Below are 21,169 nucleotides of genomic sequence, written 5' to 3' on the forward strand. Positions count from 1 at the left end.
CGCTGGCGCAGTTTACTGACTCGGTTAGACCTCAGCAAAACCAGTATTCCCATTGTTATTACTGCTTGCTGTGCGCTCCACAATATCTGTGAGAGTAAGGGGGAGATGTTTATGGCGGGGTGGGAGGTTGAGGCAAATGACCTGGCTGCTTGTTACACACAGCCAGACACCAGGGCGGTTAGAAGAACACAGGAGAGCGCGGTGCGCATCAGAGAAGCATTGGAAACCAGTTTCATGACTGGCCAGGCTATGGTGTGAAAGTTCTGTTTGTTTCTCCTTGATGAAACCCCCCGCCCCTTGGTTCACTCTACTTCCCTGTAAGCTAACCACCCTCTCCTTCTCCCTTTGATCACCACTTGCAGAGGCAGTAAAATCATTGTTGCTTCACATTCATGCATTCTTTATTGATTCATCACACAAATAGGGGGATAACTACCAAGGTAGCCTAGGAGGGGTGGGAGAGGAGGGAAGGACAAGACCACACGACACTTTAAAAGTTTAAAACTTTAAAACTTGTTGAATGCCAGCCTTCTGTTGCTTGGGCAATCCTCTGGGGTGGAGTGGTTGGGTGGCCAGAGGCCCCCCCACCACATTCTTGGGCGTCTGGGTGAGGAGGCTGTGGAACTTGGGGAGGAGGGCGGTTGGTTACACAGGGGCTGTAGCGGCAGTCTGTGCTCCTGCTGCCTTTCCTGCAGCTCAGCCATATGCTGGAGCATATTAGTTTGATCCTCCAGCAGCCTCAGCAAGGAAGGAGAAGATCCTGTGATCCTTGAAACACATGCAGCTGGTGGAGAAAAAAAAAAGGGACAGTGGTATTTGAAAAGACACATTTTATAGAACAATGGTTACACTCTTTCAGGGTAAACCTTGCTGTTAACATTACATACATAGCACATGTGCTTTCGTTACAAGGTCGCATTTTGCCTCCCCGCACCGCGTGGCTACCCTACCCCCTCAACCCTCTCCCCTCGCTGTGGCTAACAGCGGGGAACATTTCTGTTCAGCCACAGGCAAACAGCCCAGCAGGAACGGGCACTGTTAGGGGGCTTATTCCTTCACCCACTTACTTCCCTGGTCCTTCTCGCATGAACAGAGAGCAACAATACCTGAAGTCCAAAGGTGCAAACAATTCGACGTTTATTGGGGTGAACTTCCAGCAAGCATGGTTCCAGTTTCCTTCCTTAGTATCCTCCTTCCCAGCTCTGACACCACAGAGCCTTACATCTGTGTCCCTGTTCCCATTCCTACCCTTAGCCAAACATGATTCCAACGTCCTTACTCCCATTCCCTGTTCCCATTTCCCCCTTTAGCAAAACATGATTCCAATTTTCTTACCCCCATTCCCTGCTCCCATTTCCCTCACCCTCACCCACCACCTCCCACCCACCCCCACCCCACCCCCACCCCCACTCACTTCCTCATTGACTACAGATTATATAGTAAAACTTGAGTTCTGCTTAGCTATACCTTAACCAATCATTTTCCTGAAATTTAACTAACCAATCCTAACATATTGTAACATGATTATGTAACCAATTATATCCCACCACCTTAATTAGTTTACACCCAGCAAAATTAATTATACAGCAGACAGGAACAATCACGGAACCAGACAGAGATTATATAGACAAACAACAGCAAAGTGGGAACTATAATGACAAAACAATACAGAAGTGAGGATTTCACATCCCAGCTATTGATAAGTGTGTTCTTGCCAGACAGGATGCTATCAAACTAAGTTTCCTTTTACATTTTCTAGGCACTTCCCTTTCTCTGGAGGTGATAGGAATACAATCCTGTCCTGATAGTGCCTAACAGCCCAATAGCACCTTATTTCAATGTGACTAGTTTGGAATGTGAGGATGTGACCGTTCGCTTCCCAGCTTATGGCTGCCTCTGCTGCTTAGCCAAAGGCCTTAGCCTAAGAACAGGGCCTCAGACTGTGACAGTAAGAGAAGGCCCTTACACCAGCAGACAGTGATTTTGATTCTCTCTTTTATACCTCTATAATTAGCCAAGTGATAAGAATACACCTAAATTCTTAGAGTATAGGCCTTTACAGACAGACCTGAATATCTATAGCCTAACAGGCACCTCTGAATGTCCGCTTACTAAAACCACCCTCTTTCAGCCAGGTGACCAGGTGACCATGAATGATATAACTCTCCTGAGGATAACACAGAGAGATAAAGAACGGATGTTGTTTGAACGCCAGCAAACATACACTGCAATGCTTTGTTCTACAATGATTCCTGAGTACGTGCTACTGGCATAGAGTGGTAAAGTGTCCTGCCATGGTGGACGGAATAAGGCTGCCCTCCCCAGAAACCTTTTGCAAAGGCTTTGGGAGTACATCCAGGAGAGCCGCGAACGCCAGGGCAAATTAATCCTTTCACATGCTTGCTTTTAAACCATGTATAGTATTTTAAAAGGTACGCTCACCGGAGGTTCCTTCTCCGCCTGGCGGGTCTGGGAGGCAGCCTTGGGTGGGTTTGGGGGGTACTGGCTCCAGGTCCAGGGTGAGAAACAGTTCCTGGCTATCGAGAAAACTGGTTTCTCCGCTTGCTTGCTGTGAGCTATCTACAACCTCCTCCTCCTCCTCCTCATCATCTTCCTCGTCCCCAAAACCTGCTTCCGTGTTGCCTCCATCTCCATTGAAGGAGTCAAACAACACGACTGGGGTAGTGGTGTCTGAACCCCCTAAAATGGCATGCAGCTCATCATAGAAGCGGCATGTTTTGGGCTCTGACCTGGAGCGGCCATTCACCTCTCTGGTTTTCTGGTAGGCTTGCCTCAGCTCCTTAAGTTTCACGCTGCACTGCTTCGGGTCCCTGTTATGGCCTCTGTCCTTCATGCCCTGGGAGATTTTGACAAATGTTTTGGCATTTTGGAAATTGGAACGTAGTTCTGATAGCACAGATTCCTCTCCCCATACAGCGATCAGATCCTGTACATCCTGTTCGATCCATGCTGGAGCTCTTTTGTGATTCTGCGACTCCATCATGGTCACCTCTGCTGATGAGCTCTGCATGGTCACCTGCAGCTTGCCACAGTGGCCAAACAGGAAATTGAAATTCAAAAGTTCACGGGCCTTTTCGTGTCTACCCGGCCAGTGCATCTGAGTTGAGAGTGTTGTCCAGAGCGGTCACAATGGAGCACTCTGAGATGGCTCCCGGAGGCCAATACCATCTAATTGTGTCCAGAATACTCCAAATTCGATGCAGCAAGGCCGATTTCAGCGCTAATCCCCTTGTCGGGGGTGGAGTAAGGAAATGGATTTTAAGAACTCTTTAAGTTGAAAAAAATGGCGTCGTCGTGTGGACGGGTGCAGGGTTAAATCGATTTAATGCTGCTAAATTTGACCTCAACTCCTAGTGTAGACCAAGGCCTTGTCTTTCATGTGTCTACAGAATGTAAACTCTTTAGGGCAAGGACTTTTTCCTTGTAATGAGGCACTAATTTTGATTGTAGCCTCTATTTACCACATTAATACAAATAAATAATAACAATGGTCCTATATGTCACAAAAGATCCTGTGCGTGTATTATTGGGGGCTCTCTACAGTATAATAAAATTAGATATGTTCACACTGTATTTCATGCATTTGTAATTTTTTTCTTATGGGGAGTTTCATTCATTACAGGATAATAAATGATTACCTCTGGTCCTTGTCTGGCTACTTTCATAGTGTTTGAACTACAATTGGTACCCTAAATTTGGCAGTCTTGTTAAAGAGATCAAAGACAACATGCACGGAGACTGACCCAGCTGCACAGCTCTAGAAGTAGTTTTATGTTTGTTTTACGTATAGCTAAAGACCTATCATCTTGAAGGCTATAAATCTAACATCTTTCACCAGCCTCAGAAAAACATAGAGAGGAAAGTGCATAAATGTGGGTTTTTTCCTTTAATCAAATAAAAAAGAAAGGGAGACTTGAAAACCTCAAACTTTTCATACATCATCCAAGCAGAAGCAATCCGATGGGCCCTGCGGTGTTTGAAGTGTTTAGGTGCTACTTAGCTCAGTCCACATTTCCCAAAACTGGAGTGCTGGCCACTTAATGGTGGCAAACTGTAATAATTCATAGTGTTACTGAACAAAGATCATAGTCGCTAAAAATACTGTTCTGATTTTTATTTTTCTGAAGGCTCAGCTGTCCCAAGCTTTGGAAGAAGTGGGAACCCAGAAGCAAAGAGCAGATATGGTATGTGTTCATTTTCTTTTACTCTTTGTTTTACAGTGGTGAAAAAGTGATGTGCAACTTTAAATGCCTTTTAACAATTTGGATCCCGAATTCCAGATGTGAACAGGCAGTGAACCTTGCAAGGGGGAGAGAATGTGTATCCCATTAAAAAATATCACAGGTCTGTCCCCTGGTCTGTCTCCATATTTACTTGGTACAAACCCTGCATTCTGCTGAGATTACTCAATGGTGCTTGTCCTTCGAAAGCCTGTATTCTTCTTGGCAATTTGCCTTCTGTTCGTTAGCAGTTCTAGAAGGAAAATAAGCATTTTACTTCATAATGAATCAGATATTTTCCTTGGGTGACTGCCGTTCATCTTAGATGAGACAGATTTTAAAAACTGCAAACTAGGTTTTATTATTTGTAAATTTTTCAGCTGTACTTGTCTATTCAGTTAATTCTAACCTTCTCAGAGACAGGAAATGGGCCAGAAAACAGGGGGAAGTGAGGTTGTATACAGTTCAGTTGCTTTACTATACATGATCCTTCATGTTCAGGAATGAATAAGACATCAACATTTAACCATTCAAGTCCTTGTGGTGTACAAATGAGCAAGTCCCAAAGCTTCAGCTGCAGAATTTTTTTTATTATGGACAAACCTGCATGGTCCAGAACAAAAAGATAAACAATATAGTATTGTTTTATGTTAAACAGAGTGAATTTTAACACTCATGAAAGTGAACGTGTAGGACTGGCAACGGTCAGCAGGTGCTGAAGAAACCTCTGGTCAGAAACCCAACTGCTATCCGACGCTTCTGTTATCTTCTTATGAGCCTCCACACAACTCTGCTAATGCACATTGGTCTTGATCTTCAACGTTCTTGCTATTCTTGTAATGAGTTGGCACACCTCTGTCAAAGCCTCTTAGTCTGGCTGTGTCGCTCGTTGCTGTTCCAATATTGCACTTTCCATAAATTGAGACCCAGCTGTATCAAAAAGTGTAATAGATCAGAGACTGCCAGTTGTGTCAAACGGTGCGGTGGCTGGGTGACGTGGACAGATCTTTTTGAAGATTTAGTCAATTTCACTGTGACTTGAGTCAGATGTGAGCTGAGATCTCCAGAGAAAACAGTATTAATTCCATTTATCATCTAGTCTCTAAATTACATGGGCTCTCAATTTTAAATTCAGTGCATTTAGCACTGGGCCTGTGCTCACTGGACATAAGAATAGAAAATTGTTACATCCTCCAGGTTGGGTGTGGTTTTTGTAAGCATCTCAAAAATTACTCTAGCTCCAGTTTTCAGTTGCATATCTCCCATAGACAGTTTGGAGCACTAAGTGTGCTAGCAGATAAGATTGGGAAAGTTTAGTTCATTGTGTTTATATGTGAAAAGCTGTTGTGCACTATTGTTGAGGAGGGGGATACAGGAGTAAGCAGTGCCCAGTGTATATTCTTGTGAAATTTTAATTTAACTAGAACACTGGACAGTCTCTACGTAAAAGAATAAATGGACACAAATCAGATGTCAAGAATTATAACATTCATAAACCAGTCGGAGAACACTTCAATCTCTCTGGTCACGCAATCACAGACATGAAGGTCGCTATCTTAAAACAAAAAAACTTCAAATCCAGACTCCAGCGAGAAACTGCTGAATTGGAATTCATTTGCAAATTGGATACTATTAATTTAGGCTTAAATAGAGACTGGGAGTGGCTAAGTCATTATGCAAGGTAGCCTATTTCCCCTTGTTTTTTCCTCCTCTCCCCCCCCCCCCCCCACGTTCTGGTTAAACTTGGATTTAAACTTGGAGAGTGGTCAGTTTGGATGAGCTATTGCCAGCAGGAGAGTGAGTTTCTGTGTGTGTCCCCGGGAAAAAAAAGGGGGGGAGGTGAGAGAGCCTGGATTTGTGCTGGACATGGCCCACCTTGATTACCATGCACATTGTAGGGAGAGTGGTCACTTTGGATGAGCTATTACCAGCAGGGGAGTGAGTTTGTGTGTGTATCGGGGTGGGGGGGGTGTGAGAAAACCTGGATTTGTGCTGGAAATGGCCCACCTTGATTATCATGCACATTGTGAAGAGAGTTGTCACTTTGGATGGGCTATTACCAACAGGAGAGTGAGTTTGTGTGTGTGGGGGGGTGGAGGGTGAGAAAACCTGGATTTGTGCTGGAAATGGCCCAACTTGATGATCACTTTAGATAAGCTATTACCAGCAGGACAGTGGGGTGGGAGGAGGTATTGTTTCATGATCTCTGTGTGTATATAATGTCTGCTGCAGTTTCCACGGTATGCATCCGATGAAGTGAGCTGTAGCTCACGTAAGCTCATGCTCAAATAAATTGGTTAGTCTCTAAGGTGCCACAAGTACTCCTTTTCTTACTGGAGGTCTTGTGGTCATCCTCACAGAGCCTATGCCAGTCTGGTAGGAAGAGGGTCCTGACTTCTGGCCCTAGGCTATGGTAGTTTGGAGTATGGTTTGCAGAGTGCTGAGATATGAGCATTATTTAGATCGGTGAATTTCATTCAGTAGACCTGAGAAAATTGTTCCATAGCAGGGCATGCGGTCTGTTTTCTCTTTCCCATCCTCCTATCCCATTTGAAAGAAGCTAATTTATTGTAGCTCCTCTTCAGAAATGGAGGTTGGCTTTGCAGATGTTTCCCCTCCTTGCACAAATAACATCTCCCTCTTGGAAAGGCATGTGTCACTCCTTTTATTTGTTTAGGGGTGACATGATAGTGTTCCGTTTGGATGCTTCCATTCCATTTTAGACCACCTGAGGTCTCAAAGGATTGTAGCATCGTCCCCATCACACTCCCTGCTACTGAAGAAATGTTCTCTCCTGGCATGTTTCTCCAACTCTCTCTCTCACCTAGATGGCCTTATTTTCAGACTCATTTTAAATTGACACTTCAGCAGTTGTTTCCCTGATTTGGATTCCTTACATCTCCCTTCCCTTTTATCTCCCTCCCCATTATTTAGCAGTGATCTTCCTCTTGTTAGTTTGATGCTAAGCTTCTGTGGCTGGGAAGATGCAAAAAGGCTGCTTCGTACCCTATCTTCTGACAGAAGTGGATATTGCTTTTCACCAGCTAGTCTCTGCATGAGCTTGGTCTATGGCTGTAAGTAAGATGGAATAAACACCTGTCAGGTACTATCACACAATCCAGTGGGTCTTTGGGCTGCTGATTGGGATAGGATGCTTTGCAGGTGACATCTCTGCAACCACCTTTATGAGTGCTAATAGTTCTCCAACACTGCTCACAATGGTGAAGATGAAATTATGTGCTCTGAGTTCAGTGGTATAACAGATTTTATCTCACCAATGGGTCTGAGAGGGTGTTTGTAGATATTCTACTATGGGCCCATGGTAGGTAACTCATTCTGGACATCCGGATATTAAATCAAAGCCTCTGCTGCATTAGTGCACACTGGGAGAGTGGCCTGGACTAGAGTGACTGTGTGGTGTACGCTGCCAGGAGGAGAGGGGCCCTGTTTCAGGGAGTCACGTGGGCCAAGAGAATTCTAGAAGAGTTGTGGCATGTGCCTCTTGCTGCCAAAATGCACTGTATCAAAAAGTGTAATGGACATGCTGAGCTAACTGGCATAGTGTATTACAGCACATGATTCAATTATTTCTCTGCTAAAAATCAGTTTACTACTGGAAAAAAAGAAATTAAACAGCTCCCGCTAATTGCAGTTGACAAGACAAAGGCAGTTTGACTTTCCAGTATTAATTAGCAAACCCATACTAATTAGCTCGTATAAGCACAATTCACGCTTCTTTCCCTAAATGCAATTAATATCGCAACTGAAGACGTCTCTGGGCTGTGCTGCTATCATTAACATACTTCACCCTAATTAGACATGGCCAGTAGTGGCTGGAGAAATGAGTTTGTGATTAAGCCATAAAACACGCTCTCATATTTTACACCCTTCAGGGAACTTGAACCTAGAATTTTTCTCATTTAAGAGAAAATACCCCCATCATTGAGTTGTTTAATTATTATAATGGAACTTTGATTTTCTTTCCCACTTCCTTTAAGTTATTTATTTTGCCTTTTTGGGGTGTTTGTGTTCCCATTGTGCGTGTGTGACTTTCTGAAGAGGAGTTGTGTGGCATCTGATTACAGGATGGTCGGCAGCCAATCTGTCAGGACTTGACCAAAACTGGGTGACCATTTGTTCCTGATTTTGCAAGAAAAAAGTTCAGCTGGTTTGTTCTTGTTGAAAGAAACTTTTATTTTGTTCTTTTCAACCGATTTTTCTGCAAGTTTTGTTTTGCAGATTATGTCAACTAAGGAGTTTTTGAAATAAGTTAGTACTCTTGAATAGCTTTCTCTACAACTTGCTCGTTTATCAGGGATCATTCAGTGTGTTCATCAAGACTTATAGTTCCCTAAGTTTGTGATTCCAGGATGTTTATATGTGTGGCAATTTAGTTTAATGCTGTTTGTGGGCATATTGGGTTGACAGTGCATGAGTCTGATTGCTGTTTCCCTTTGCTGAGGCATACACCCAAGTATTCTTTGGAGAAGGATTTTTTTTTGACTTCCTGACTTTGTTTCCCTTCACTCATATCCTCTTGTACGCATGACAGAATTATCTGGCTCAGGAACGTTATCCAAATAGTGGCTGGGGTCTGTGATCTCCCTCTCCCTTTAGTCCCTTTAGCAGGTGGCATTTGTGTCTAGACTTTTTTCACCATTTAATCTCTGAGGGAAGCGGTGATGGTGTTTGGGTATCAAACAAGTGTGCCTGTGTTTTCGTTTTCCAGAAACGCTCTGAGCATCTCAGGCTTTTGTCTCAGAAAGACAGCATGGCTTCCAGGGCAAATGTGAGCTCTGAAGGCTTCAGACTGGTGATTGGAAAGAATTCTCTTTTTTACCTTTCTAAAGATTAAAGACCCCAGGTAGGGGAGTCAGAAGTGTTGCTGAGCAGGGTGGGAAGCAAAGGAGATTTGGAAATGTAACTAACAAAATAAATTAGAGGAACTGGAGGCCACAACAGAAGAAATTAAGAAAATGATGGAAGAGGGATAGAGAGAGTACATAGAAAGGTCAGTACAAAGACACGGTGATTTACAAGCTGGGAAATAGCCCTGGGACCAAATCATATAATGAGTATGATGAAGGTGTAGCAATGTGAAGTGCCTTAAATTTCAAAATGCTAAACTGTATTTTTGTCTTTAGGGGTAACCAAAATGAACGCTTAATTAAGGAAAGAACATAGAAGAAACAGGAATAGTGAAACTGAAGTGAACAGCTTTTTTTTTTTTTTTTGGTTCTGCAATAATTATGAACTGCAAAGAGATGTAGAGACCATTACAGAAACTGAGCTGAGAAAGAACCAGCATGCACCAGGGTTAGGCAGCAGAAATCCATAGATTAGAAACATTTAGTAAATAGAGGATCCTACAAGTCTTGTCTTGGATTTAATATTTGAGTGAAATACCAGCTGAAACTCAAAAGAAAATCCCACATTTTAGTCTGTGTGTAATAGGAGTGATAATACAGAAGAGTAAACCTCAAAATAGAAAGACCTATGGTGGGTAGCTGGGCATTAGGGCTAAGAAATAAAATGTCCATTGTATCCATATTTAATAATGAAAGGTGGTCAAACACGCAGTTAGGAATATCAACAGGACAACAAGAGTGATAAAGATGAAGGTTCTAAGAGACAGATAAAGCCTCCAGATCATCTACAAATAGCTGGCAGTTAAATCCATAGGAATTAGAGCACTAAACTGCTGCAGGTATAAATAAAACTGAAGCTAGTATAGAACCCTTTGTAGATCATCACCCATGCTGGGAAGATGGCTGTAGAAGGACAGGGTTTTTTTTCCTTTTGTTTTTCAGACACAAGCTGCAAAAAAGGAATGATCAGTGAGATAGGTCAACTTCTATGAGAATGCAAGGCTTTGGTTTCCAAACTAATTTAGATGACAACAAATCTCCGTAATATCTTCTACAAGTCCTAGCTTCTTCTACAAGTCTAGCAAAATCAAGACAGATGACTACCTGGGTATTCAATTTAACAACAATGTGATCTTAACAAACATGTAGTAAGGCAGTTTAGTGCAGTATCCAGTGCTAAAATTGGATTGAAAAGCATGAATGTTGTTATAAAAATACAGCAAAAACTGATCCCAGATGAGATAATATAATAGGTTAGATACAAAGGGGAAAGATTGGATGGAAATTTGAAAAAGTTCCTGATAGTTTAAGTATTTAAACTAGGCTTCTTTATACCTGGGATAACCAACACATATTCAAATTTAGATGGGCAAATTCAAGAAGTTAAGGAAGAATTAACAATATCCGTAACGGTACCTGTGATACAAATGAAGGTCTTCATGAGTAGAGCAGAAGCGATACGATCAATCAGTTAAGCAAGTTGTTGGTTGTGCTGTAGAGATCAATACAAGAATATTGTAATTTGAAACCGGGGGAATGAACAGCATGAGTCAGAAGAGAAGGGAGAATGGTAAAGAGAGAAAGATCCAATACCACCATTACCACTAGAACAGCATTGTGAACTCTACTCACCAGGAGAAACGTTAACTCCTCAGTCACGTGCGTTGAATCTGATAAGAGATCATTGTTTATGATCCCTTGGCTTACTATTACCTAAATGCCATGCTGACTGGCGGACTAGAAACATGTATTGAGGGAGAGATACTTAAAGGACAATTTAAGAAGGCAATCTTTCCCCTGCACAATCTTACCCCTGCAATCTTTCTCCTGCCCTTATCCTTTAAATTAGGGGTATGATTTTGCACTTTCCCTTGCAGTTCTGTTCTTTCAGGAAGTTGGACTGATGGGAAGGGGGAAAAGCTATATATTGTAGGAGGGGTGTCTGATTCTTCTCTCCCTCCTGCCCCCCCTTCCATTCTACCTAGATGTGGAGCCATAGCTCTTAGGGTAAATTCTTTCTTAGGGGAAGGGAAAGAAATACAATGATTCTGAGAATATATCTACCCTAGTACTAATCCTAGATAAGAGCTCAGCCTCTGTATCCATTATGAAAAGGAGTACTTGTGGCACCTTAGAGACTAACCAATTTATTTGAGCATAAGCTTTCGTGAGCTACAGCTCACTTCATCAGCTCACGAAAGCTTATGCTCAAATAAATTGGTTAGTCTCTAAGGTGCCACAAGTACTCCTTTTCTTTTTGCGAATACAGACTAACACGGCTGTTACTCTGAAACCTGTACCCATTATACCATTCATAGGAAACTTGCCCCTCTCTGTTCCCTGTGGAGTGGTGTATACTAACCTGTAAGGCATGGAAACAGCATCTATTTCTGACTCCTGTTTTAGCAGATTAAATTAATGTTCCCTTGCAAAATTCCCTCTGCTGGTTTTGTTGCATTTGCTTCAAGTTCCATCTCTGGAAATTCATGCTCAGTACAGAAGACACTGGCAAAATCAAAAACATCTGTTGTATATTACTGGGGATGGAATGAACAGAGACAGGGAAACATCAGGACCTTGAATAGGTGAATAAATCACGTATGACACAGGGAGGGGATCAGCATGCTGCACTTTCACATGCTGGTGTATCAGTGCTACTTTAATTATGTTAGAAGAGGAGACTCTGTCATTCGATTGTACTGGTTTATTTCTGTTTTAAAAATCCATCTAGGCACATGGGATCAAACAGTACATTCTCCTCAAATTAAAAAGAAATAAACTGTCTGTTTAAAAGTCCCATTACACAAATGAACCTGCTGTTGGAACCATTAACATTAAAGTTTTATGGAACTCGGCAGTACCATTTGGTTTGAGCAGGACAGTTTACATTTTCTCATTGAAGACAATCACAGCTGACATGGGGTTAAGGACTTCAAAGCAGCAGTGGAAAGCACTTGAGTAGTTTCCAAAGCAGAGAGCGCCTTTCTCTTTCTTCTTGGGCTCCTGGCTCCTCATGGGAAAGGCAGCTATGGCATGTGGAAAGGGACACTGCATCCGATGAAGTGAGCTGTAGCTCACGAAAGCTTATGCTCTAATAAATTGGTTAGTCTCTAAGGTGCCACCTTTTCTTTTTACGGATACAGACTAACACGGCTGCTACTCTGAAACCAGACTCTATGGTGGCTCTAGCTCAAATTATGCTCCTGAAGAGCAATCTCATTGTAAAAAATGTGGCTGTGGTCATTCAGTCTTGCCTCAGTGCTTCATGTCCACCCTTGGAAGCTTCACTGTAGTGTAACAGAGTTGTTGCAGTGTTGGCTTCATGCTGCGTTTCCATCCAGGAGTCTGGCTGTGGTATCATAGAATTGATTGTTGTAACTTAGTATTATTGTTCTCTGATCCTAACAATATTGTTGGGGAGCCTGCTGCTCTAGAGTAATGAAGTAGTACTTGCTTTATTCAAAATGCTTCTGATTGCTTGAGAGCTCTTGGAATCTCTGGTCATTTATGATTCAGTTGTGTGGAGGTATAATTTCAGGATCCTGGTGATGCATGATTCCTCGCTGTCTTTTCGAAGTTGTGTCTCAAAATAATTCATGAGCATTTTCCTTTCTTTACCAGGTAGATATTTCACTAGCCACATCTCACCTGGATTTTGAGGCTTCAGTCTTTTCTGTCAAAATGTAGGAGTTGGAAGATGATGCTCTTCAGTCTTTCTGATGTCTGAGTTGATAAGCTACTGCAGCCATGACCCCAGGTTCCCTCATTATGGGTGAAATTCACCTCTTCCAATGGACCAGCTCCACTGAAATCCCTTTAGGCCTATTCTGAAGGCTTTCGTGGTGCACAGGCCTTGTGTTCTGCATAGGGGTGAGTGTCATCCTGTAAGCACAATCTCTCTGTGTACAAGGATAAACAGGAATAATGAGAATACTGCTGGCTGTGGGGTTTCAATCTGGGCTCTTCACCTATTCCTCCCTACTCGCTGAATGCGCTGTTTGTGAAAGGTTTGTTCAGTATGTAGTACCTCTGCAAGCAAACCAGAGTAATAGGAGGCTTTAATAATAAAATCCACCTTCTTTACATAGTTGATATTTCTGCCTTTTAGGAGTTTGTTATATAGCGAAACCAGTGAACTGATTGGGGTTATTTGTGTTCTCCCTAATGGACTTTCACAAACAAGGCAAACCTGATAATTAGCAATAGCAAAAAGGAATATTTCATTAATTGGACTGAATGAAAAACCTATAGACTTGAAAATCTGTTAACTTGGCTTTCCCTCCTAGTGCCTGCACCTGTAAGAGCATCTGCAGGAACTTGGTGAGGACACTGAGGTTAGGACATCCCTCCCCCACTCTTGAAGATGATTCTTTGATAATCTCTAATGATCAAGGTCTCCATTTTACCTCTTTGAAAGCATCATCTTCTACAGCAGAGTGCCTACTGTGATTATTCTGGAATATTAGATTAGTGCTGTTTGAAAAGTGCCAGCTACTCATTCACAAACACCACTTCCCTCAGTACTTAGGTTTTCCTAGATCTCTCACTCAGGTTCTGACCAAACTTGACCTTGCTGAGCTTGTGAGTTCGAACAAGAACACAGTCCAGTGCGGCTGAACTGCTGGAAGAGGAAGGATGCACCTGTGATTGTGGGGTTAGAATTGACATCTTGGCACTGTGGTCAGATGCTGCTGGTGTGATTAATGCAGTTTCAGATCATGACTTATCCATCGTTGTGTAATGACCCTCCCATCAAGGATTGTCAGTGGAGACTGAACCCTTAATCCTCAGGGCAAAAGCACAGACAGACCACTACTGCCTAAGGCAACAGCACAATTCCAGTAGTTGTAGCAGTAATAAACTAGTACCCTTTATGTAACCCTTCTCCCAGGTGTTGGCACCAATAAGAGTTGGGTTCAGAGAGTTTTAAGAGGAACGCCTAGGTAACAAACACCACTGGCTCCTCCCAATACCCATAATTTCTGGGATCATTAAATACCTTCCCTGGGAGCCCTGAATAGGCACTACTTTGCCATTCACCATCACTGCGTCTGCCTACAAAACAAACGTATTGGGCGAAAAGGGAATACAGCATCAACTTGGAAAAACACAACAGCATAATTATATGAATGATAAATAAAACACTCCTCCATGATGATTTTGGCAGTAGTCCATTAACTCTGTTCCCTACGTGCTGCTGTGAACATCCAGGAGGCAAATGTTCCCTTACCATGTCACTTTACCTTTCCCCATCTGCTAAACCCCATTCATGGTTTGGATCAAAGGGTAGTGTAGTCCCAGTCGTGCAGTGCACTCAGATGGACACAGACCTGTCTCTAGTCCAGTCCCTTGGGAAGTGCTGCCTGGTCTTGACCTGAGATGGCTCCACCTAACCCAGCTGTAGTGATTTCAGCTTACTTGGCTGGGTACGAGTTGATTCTCCAGAGTTCACTCAGTTCTGCTGCTGTCCTCTGCAGCTTCAGCCAAGATCCCTGTCTACATTGCACTGCACTGAAGAGCTGCCTCTTTTATCTGCTATTGAGGAGTCTTCTCAACAGCACAGGATTCTCAGTGGCGTGGAACCAGTAGTATATGGGACCCTTGAGCAGAGTCCTTGCCACTGGCAAAGCACTCCTTGTCACAACACAAGGAACACTTTCCCCTCTTCTATCAGTTGTAATACACAACTCTGAGTTTGCATATTAGTGACTGTGACTCACAAACTGTCACTGGAAGAATTCTGGGTAGAAAGCGTATGCCAATGAAGCTCTGTATAGCCATTCTTCCCCCTCTTCATTTATACATTGGATGTGGGAGGGGAGAAGAGGAGGAGAGAGCTCCTTCCTATCTGGAGCTTCCATGCATCTGGGATTCTGTGTAGAAAAGCTTATGCAGATGAAGCAGCTCTGTGGCCGTTCTTCCCCCTGCTCATCAATAGAAGGGGCAGAGAGCTCCTTACCCTAGAACTTCGGGCCACAGGGCTCACATACATGTAGATTAGCCAGTAGAGGGACGCATGATGCTTCTGTACAATCTGGTGAAGAGTATTTGTTTTACTTGCGCACATTGGTGCTGTGAAGAATATTGTGTTCCTTGTTAAGGGGAGGTGAATGTGGTCTAAAGGGTATGTCCTGCAATGCTGAAGTAGACGATCTGTAACAGATCTTGCTTTCCACTGGAAAGGATCACATTTGAAAGCCTTGCTTTCCAAAACTTCATGTCTACTCAGAAACTGAGCGATGGTTCACAACATGCACTGACCTTTACAATGCAGGATCATGACTGAAATGATGCCAGAACAGAAACACCAGGAATTTCCTCCTTTGTGCTGCAGAAGAGTATGGGTGGAGAGCTTTATAAGATGTTCCCTGATTTGAAAAGCAAAGTCAGTGCTCTTTAAATACAGAGCCTTTCCGTTCTCCAAGCACCATCATTGAGTCTGTGATGAATCATGTGCTATCTCGGGGTGACAAGTTTTGATTGTATTAGTTGAGTTAAAGCTTCCTCTAGAGAGGAGTGAGGACTTTCTGCTCTACTAGGTTGGTTCTGGGAGGGACGGAGGGAGGGAGGGAGGGAGGAGTATCAGGTGTGAATTCCTTGATTCTTCTGGGATTTCATTTCTCTCTGACCTAGAAGAGAGAAGGAGCCTGGAGAGACAGCCATGATAGTTCTGCACAGAGATCATGCATGTAAACAGTGCACAACTTGAATTCCTCTGACCACTGCTCATCGGGGGAGGGGCAGTAATCCTTAACTCCTCCGTGTGTCATCCTGAGGGAGGAGAAGCAGCTCTCAGACCCATCTCCCTTATCATTTCCACAATACTTACGAGCTATGCTGGGGAAGGGCATTTTGCTTTCTTCAGTGCGTAGGAGGAATGGCTGTTGGGTCCTCTTTCCCTATTTCTGGTCCCTCCAGGAAAGGAAAGAGCCTCTGAGGCCCCTGTCTTGTGGTGGGACTGACATGGGCCTCTGACTCTCTGGGATGCAGTTTTGCAAACATTTCAGAGCACCCGTAGCCCTTGAGTGATCTGATTTAATGGGGGCGGGTGAGATAATGTGCTGTAGATGTGTCCAGAGATCAGACAGCTGACGAGGTGCCTTTGTTTATGCCCATAGATGATTGTGGGTGTATAAAAAAGGAGGGAGGCTAAAGTCTAAAAATGAGGTCTCAAGAATGTGTCTTGTTAGCCTTTGCACTCATCAATGAGTGCAGGAAAAGAGACTTCCCCATTTTTATTTTACCTTCCATCTGTACTGTGCCTCTGTGGCATTAGAATAGATTGTCAGCAGCGTCTGTGCTTCTGGCTGCCAAAGAGGTGGTGGTGGCAGTTGCGGGGGTCTCTCTGAACTGTTCTGTCAGGGCAACAAAGTCCTTGGGAAGAAGCTGAAAAACCTCATTTATCCACAGAGACTAGAAGATCATATAGCAGAACGCTTCCTATGGGTAGGTAGGGTTTGTCCTACCTTTTTTGGAGTTGCTTAATTGAGGCTGACAGCTCTTCGTTGTATTACAGGCTCTGGCTTGTCAGGAGAATTTTTACTTATTTATGGATATTTCATTAACCTCTAATGACTGGCTGTATAAAAGCAAGCTCTTGCCAGGCCTTGTCCTGTTGGTGCTGCTTCTCGTGCTAATATTTTCTACTGCAGATCATTTTATACTTTCCCTTCCCCTTTGTACTGAGACTAGGAGGTTATTGTTGATGGCAGTCAGAACATGTGTCCCAAAGGCTGGGAAAACAGGTTTCTGTTTTGCCACCCATGCTAAAGCAATGGTATTCAATGGTGTGTTGCTCTCTGGTTTTCTTTTTGTGACCACTCCTTTTGGTAAGGATCGTGTTGATTGAAGAGGGCCATAGGCACCCGTTGCAGGATAAAATGGGAAGCACCTGCTTTATTCTTTGTGTTGTGCTCCCTTTCTTTGCTGTAGCAAGAGGCTTTTGTGATGGCTCATTTCATTGGAAAACTTGAGTGCTTCTGAATCAACTCTTCCACAAGCTGTTCTTGGGAAGGGTTTGTGGAACAACAGTTATGACTTCGAGCATCTGACTTTGACCACTTATTTAATGATTTGCTGGCAAGAAAACGGATATGGAAAAAACTAAAATAATTGAACTTGTAAGCCACCATCAAATCACAGTTCTTTGGTGGGATGCATTGGCAGTTCTTCTGTTGTTTATTATCAGGAATAGGGCACAAAATCTACTGGGACTGAGCAAACATTGTACATAAGGAAGTGGAACATCTCTGCAGCTTTGTTGGTGGTTTTGGTTCTGAATTAGTTACTAGGAGGCCCAATTTTAGCAGACATCCCCGCTCCTTTGAGGGGTTTATCCTATTCTCTTGGGAAAAAAAGCACCCTTTTGCTGCTTTGTCTGAAGCCGGAAGACTTACAATGCACTGGTGCTCCTGACTGCATTAGATGGGATTCTGGCTTAATGACTGCAGAAGCTTTGTCAGGTTCCCTGCAGAGATTGTTATTCAGTGTTACCCTGTTCCTAACCAGGGGTAATGGGAAGGAGGTGTCAGCCATTTAAGTCTAATTACTCTGGAGCTTCTTTGCTCTCAGTGGACACCAGCTGTTTTGCTCTCCCTGGCGGGAGGAGCTTTCTGTGATAATTAAAGAAAACAGTCATCTAAAAGCTGGTGAAAGAGGTGGAGCGGGTCTGATAACAGCTGAGAGGATCTGAGCTGATGAACATGGAAATGATCCCCCTTCAGAATGAGCTGTTAGAGGCTGGAAAGGGGGAATTGTTTTGAACATGGGTTGTTTCAGAAGCTTTTGCTGACGCATGCATTGCTGTTGCAGATGGGCTCCATGGTTGGTGCTGGAGGGCACAAAACAGGCAATAGGAGATGGGAGTGCAGCTAAGCAAAGAGGAGAGAGAGGATCTATGTTTGCTCCTTTCTCTAGAAGTGAGAAGATGGGAATACGAAAGAGCATGTGTTCATGCCAAGCACTTCGGTCTTAAGAATCTCCTTGTGCCCACTTGGCCTAGGCCAGCTTCTCCTAGCTCCACGAGGAAGGCGCCCCCTGTATTTCCTTTGCTCAGGATGTTACTTCTCCCCTGACTCGGCCTTCCTGAATTTCTGATGTCAGCTTCATTCCCTTGGAAGCACCCAGTAGTGCTTATCCCTAGGGTTACCAGGCATCCAGTTTTCGACCGGAATGCCTGGTCAAAAAGGGACCCTGGCAGCTCTGCTCAGCACTGCTGATTGGGCCGTTAAAAGTCCAGTTGGCAGTGCAGCAGGGCTAAGGCAGGCTCCCTGCCTGCCCGGGCTCTGCGCAGCTCCTGGAAGCGGCTGGCATGACCAACCCCTATGTGCAGGGGCAATCAGGGAAGGGTCAAGTGCTGCCCTTGCCCCCAGTGCCAGCTCCACAGCTCCCATTGGCCAGGAACCACAGCCAATGGGAGCTGCGGAGGTGGCGCCCATGGGTGCAGGCAGTGCACGGAGCCCCCTGATTGCCCCTGCACCTAGAAGCCAGAGAGGGACATGCCACGGCTTCCAGGAGCAGCGCGGAGCCAGGGCAAGCAGGGAGCCTGCCTTAGCCCTGCTGCGCCACCAGCTGGGAGTTACCTGAGGTAAGCACTGCCTGGCTGGAGCCCGAACCCGCACCCCAACCCCCTGTCCCAGGTCGGAATCCCCTCCCACCCCCTCACTCCCTCCAAGACCCTGCACCCCAACCCTCTTCCCAAGCCAGCACCCCTCACCCTCTCCTGTACTCCAACCCCCTGCCTGAGCCCCCTCCCCCTCTCCAAACCTCTTGGCCCCAGCCCGGAACCCTCTTCTATACCCCAAGCTGCTCATCCCCAACCTCACCCCAGAGCCCACGCCCCCAGCCAGAGCCTGTACCCTCTCATGTACCTCAACCACCTGCCCTAGCCAACACCGAAACCCCTTGGCCCTAGCCCGGAGCCCCCTCCTGCACCCCAAACCCCTCATCCCCAGCCCGGAGCCCCCTCCTGCACCCCAAACCCCTCATCCCCAGCCCGGAGCCCCCTCCTGCACCCCAAACCCCTCATCCCCAGAGCTCGTACCCCCACCTGGAGCCCTCACCCCCTACCACACCCCAACCCCCTGTCCCAGCCCAGTGAAAGTGAGTGAGGATGGGAGAGAGTGAGCAAGGGAGAGAGAGGGGGCTGAAGTGAGTGGGGGCGGGGCAGGGGATGGGGCAAAGGTGTTTGTTTTGTGCAATTAGAAAGTTGGCAGCCCTACTTATCCCCAACCAGTCATCTCTAACACCGATCCCAGAGACCATGAATACAACAACGTGCATTTGGGAAGGGACTGAAACTACCAAAAACTCAGCAGATTAAAACCATAGCTGGAGTGACATTATAGTAAGTACAGCTTGTTAGGTTTGAACCTCTAATTACAATTTATCAGTTGATGGGGGTAGGGAACTCTACATCTGAGGAGGTCCTTTTGTCTCATCTCTCTTCCCCCAACTCTGTTTGTCTAAAGCATTCCATTAATTTGTAGCCAGAATGAGGGTGGGTGGTTGTTCGTTTGTTGGTTTTTTTTGCATAACTTCTATGACTCTGCTTATAATAGTGGTCTGAGGTTTTGTGCCCAAGTATTAAATCTCTTGGACAGCTAGTTTTATGTAACACACATGCATGTCTGTATGTACATGCACTCAAATTTTTCCCAGTGGAATTGCATCTCTCTTCACCAGGGTTGAATTGGGCCTATAAATTTGTTTGCAACTTCACCAATATGTGCCTGCAACATCACAGCGTAGAAGGAGATATTTTGGGGGAAAAGCCATGAACCTTGCAGATCAGGAGCAAAGAAGGGAGTGGGTGAAAGCTCATTAGGGCTCTCTTGGATTAGATCAGCTAAACTTTATTGGTTCACGTACCACTTCCTTTAAAATTGTGAAATTAATTAAGTGAATATCAAGCGCACGTACCACAGTTTGGGAACCTCTGGATTAGATTAATTTGTTAAAACCTATGCTGTGTTTCAAAAATACAAATGCTATTTCAGTGCTAAGTCTGATTATTATTATAATCTTCCCTTTTGTGAGCTTGCTGGGGGTGGGAGTGGGGTGATGATGACAAAGAGTGACCTTGGAGCCAAATTTTAGATCACAAAGCTGTGTTTCGTTGCTGGCGGTAACAAAACCCAGTGTTCTCCGTTAGTTCAGAAAAGCAAGGAACAGAGGTAAGGTGCATCTGGGGGGAATGATGTTTGCAATCGATAACTGTTCCTTGACAGCTGAAGTAATTTTGTCATTTGTTTTTTAAGACTGTCCTGGCGGGAGGGGAAGGGTTGCTTCCTGCAAGTGAATGAGTCCTGCTGATGGGATAGATAGAAACTGCCTCATAAGCAGGATCCTGGGGGTGGGGACCACATGACAAGGAGGGGAGGGGAAGGTGGCTGCTGCAGGCGTCCGGCAGTGACAGCTCCTTCTCCCTTGGCACTTTATTCGCTTGTAGCAAGCGCTCCTAGTAATTACGCCTCTTAATTTAGGAGAGCGAGTGGGAGAAAGGAATATAAATTTGTGTATTAGCTTTAGAGATTGGAAATAGGGCAAGCAAACCTTTTCTCCAGGAGATTATATTTGGAAATGAAATAGAGTGACATTCAGTATAAACTTGAAAAATTGCTCTCTTTAACAGCAACAGGAGGAAAAAAACACAATCCATATTGCATTGGAGAGAAGCCGAAGTCAGTGTGTGTGTGTGTATTCACACGCACATCTGTTTCTGAGTGTGTATATATGCAATTATAGAGACATAAATATGTTTTTAGGAGCCTATCTGTTGGAAGACTATTTAACCTTAGCCCTCCCTTCCCACTGGTAAAGGACACTGACTTTGTTGTTACAGACCAATTAGCCTGTATAGACAGTGGGATTCGGGGCATGTCTGATCCAGTTAGCTCTTGTGTTTTTTAAACATTTATAAATGCTTTGTTGTTGTTTTTGCTTTGTTTCAGTCAAGTGTGAAATAGTTCTAAAGCACCATTATTTGGTCTCCAGTTTTTCTCCATGTGGTCCTCATGCTCAACAATAGCATCAAGGATTAGCTTTCCTAGGAAAAAACCC

The 21,169-nt window shown here is 44.3% G+C and overlaps 1 protein-coding gene and 1 long non-coding RNA gene across 3 annotated transcripts in view; one reads left to right on the plus strand and one right to left on the minus strand.

Moving 5' to 3' along the window:
• The window catches only part of MAD1L1 (mitotic arrest deficient 1 like 1), a 562,567-nt gene that overhangs the window by 298,535 nt on the left and 242,863 nt on the right, over window positions 1-21,169 (plus strand). For both annotated transcript variants that reach the window (XM_084642266.1, XM_084642267.1), the window contains exon 13: window positions 4,149-4,205. In XM_084642266.1, the coding sequence (XP_084498392.1) occupies window positions 4,149-4,205 (57 nt within the window). The remainder of the gene's footprint in view (window positions 1-4,148; window positions 4,206-21,169) is intronic.
• LOC311527868 lies at window positions 390-11,629 on the minus strand. The gene is made up of 3 exons (XR_014713468.1): window positions 11,472-11,629; window positions 10,526-10,601; window positions 390-784 (listed from the first exon to the last, which is right to left on the minus strand). It is a non-coding gene; the product is annotated as an uncharacterized lncRNA (long non-coding RNA).

This window comes from Lepidochelys olivacea, assembly GCF_965140295.1.
Source record: "Lepidochelys olivacea isolate rLepOli2 genome assembly, chromosome: 10".
In the NCBI taxonomy this organism is placed as follows: domain Eukaryota; kingdom Metazoa; phylum Chordata; order Testudines; family Cheloniidae; genus Lepidochelys; species Lepidochelys olivacea.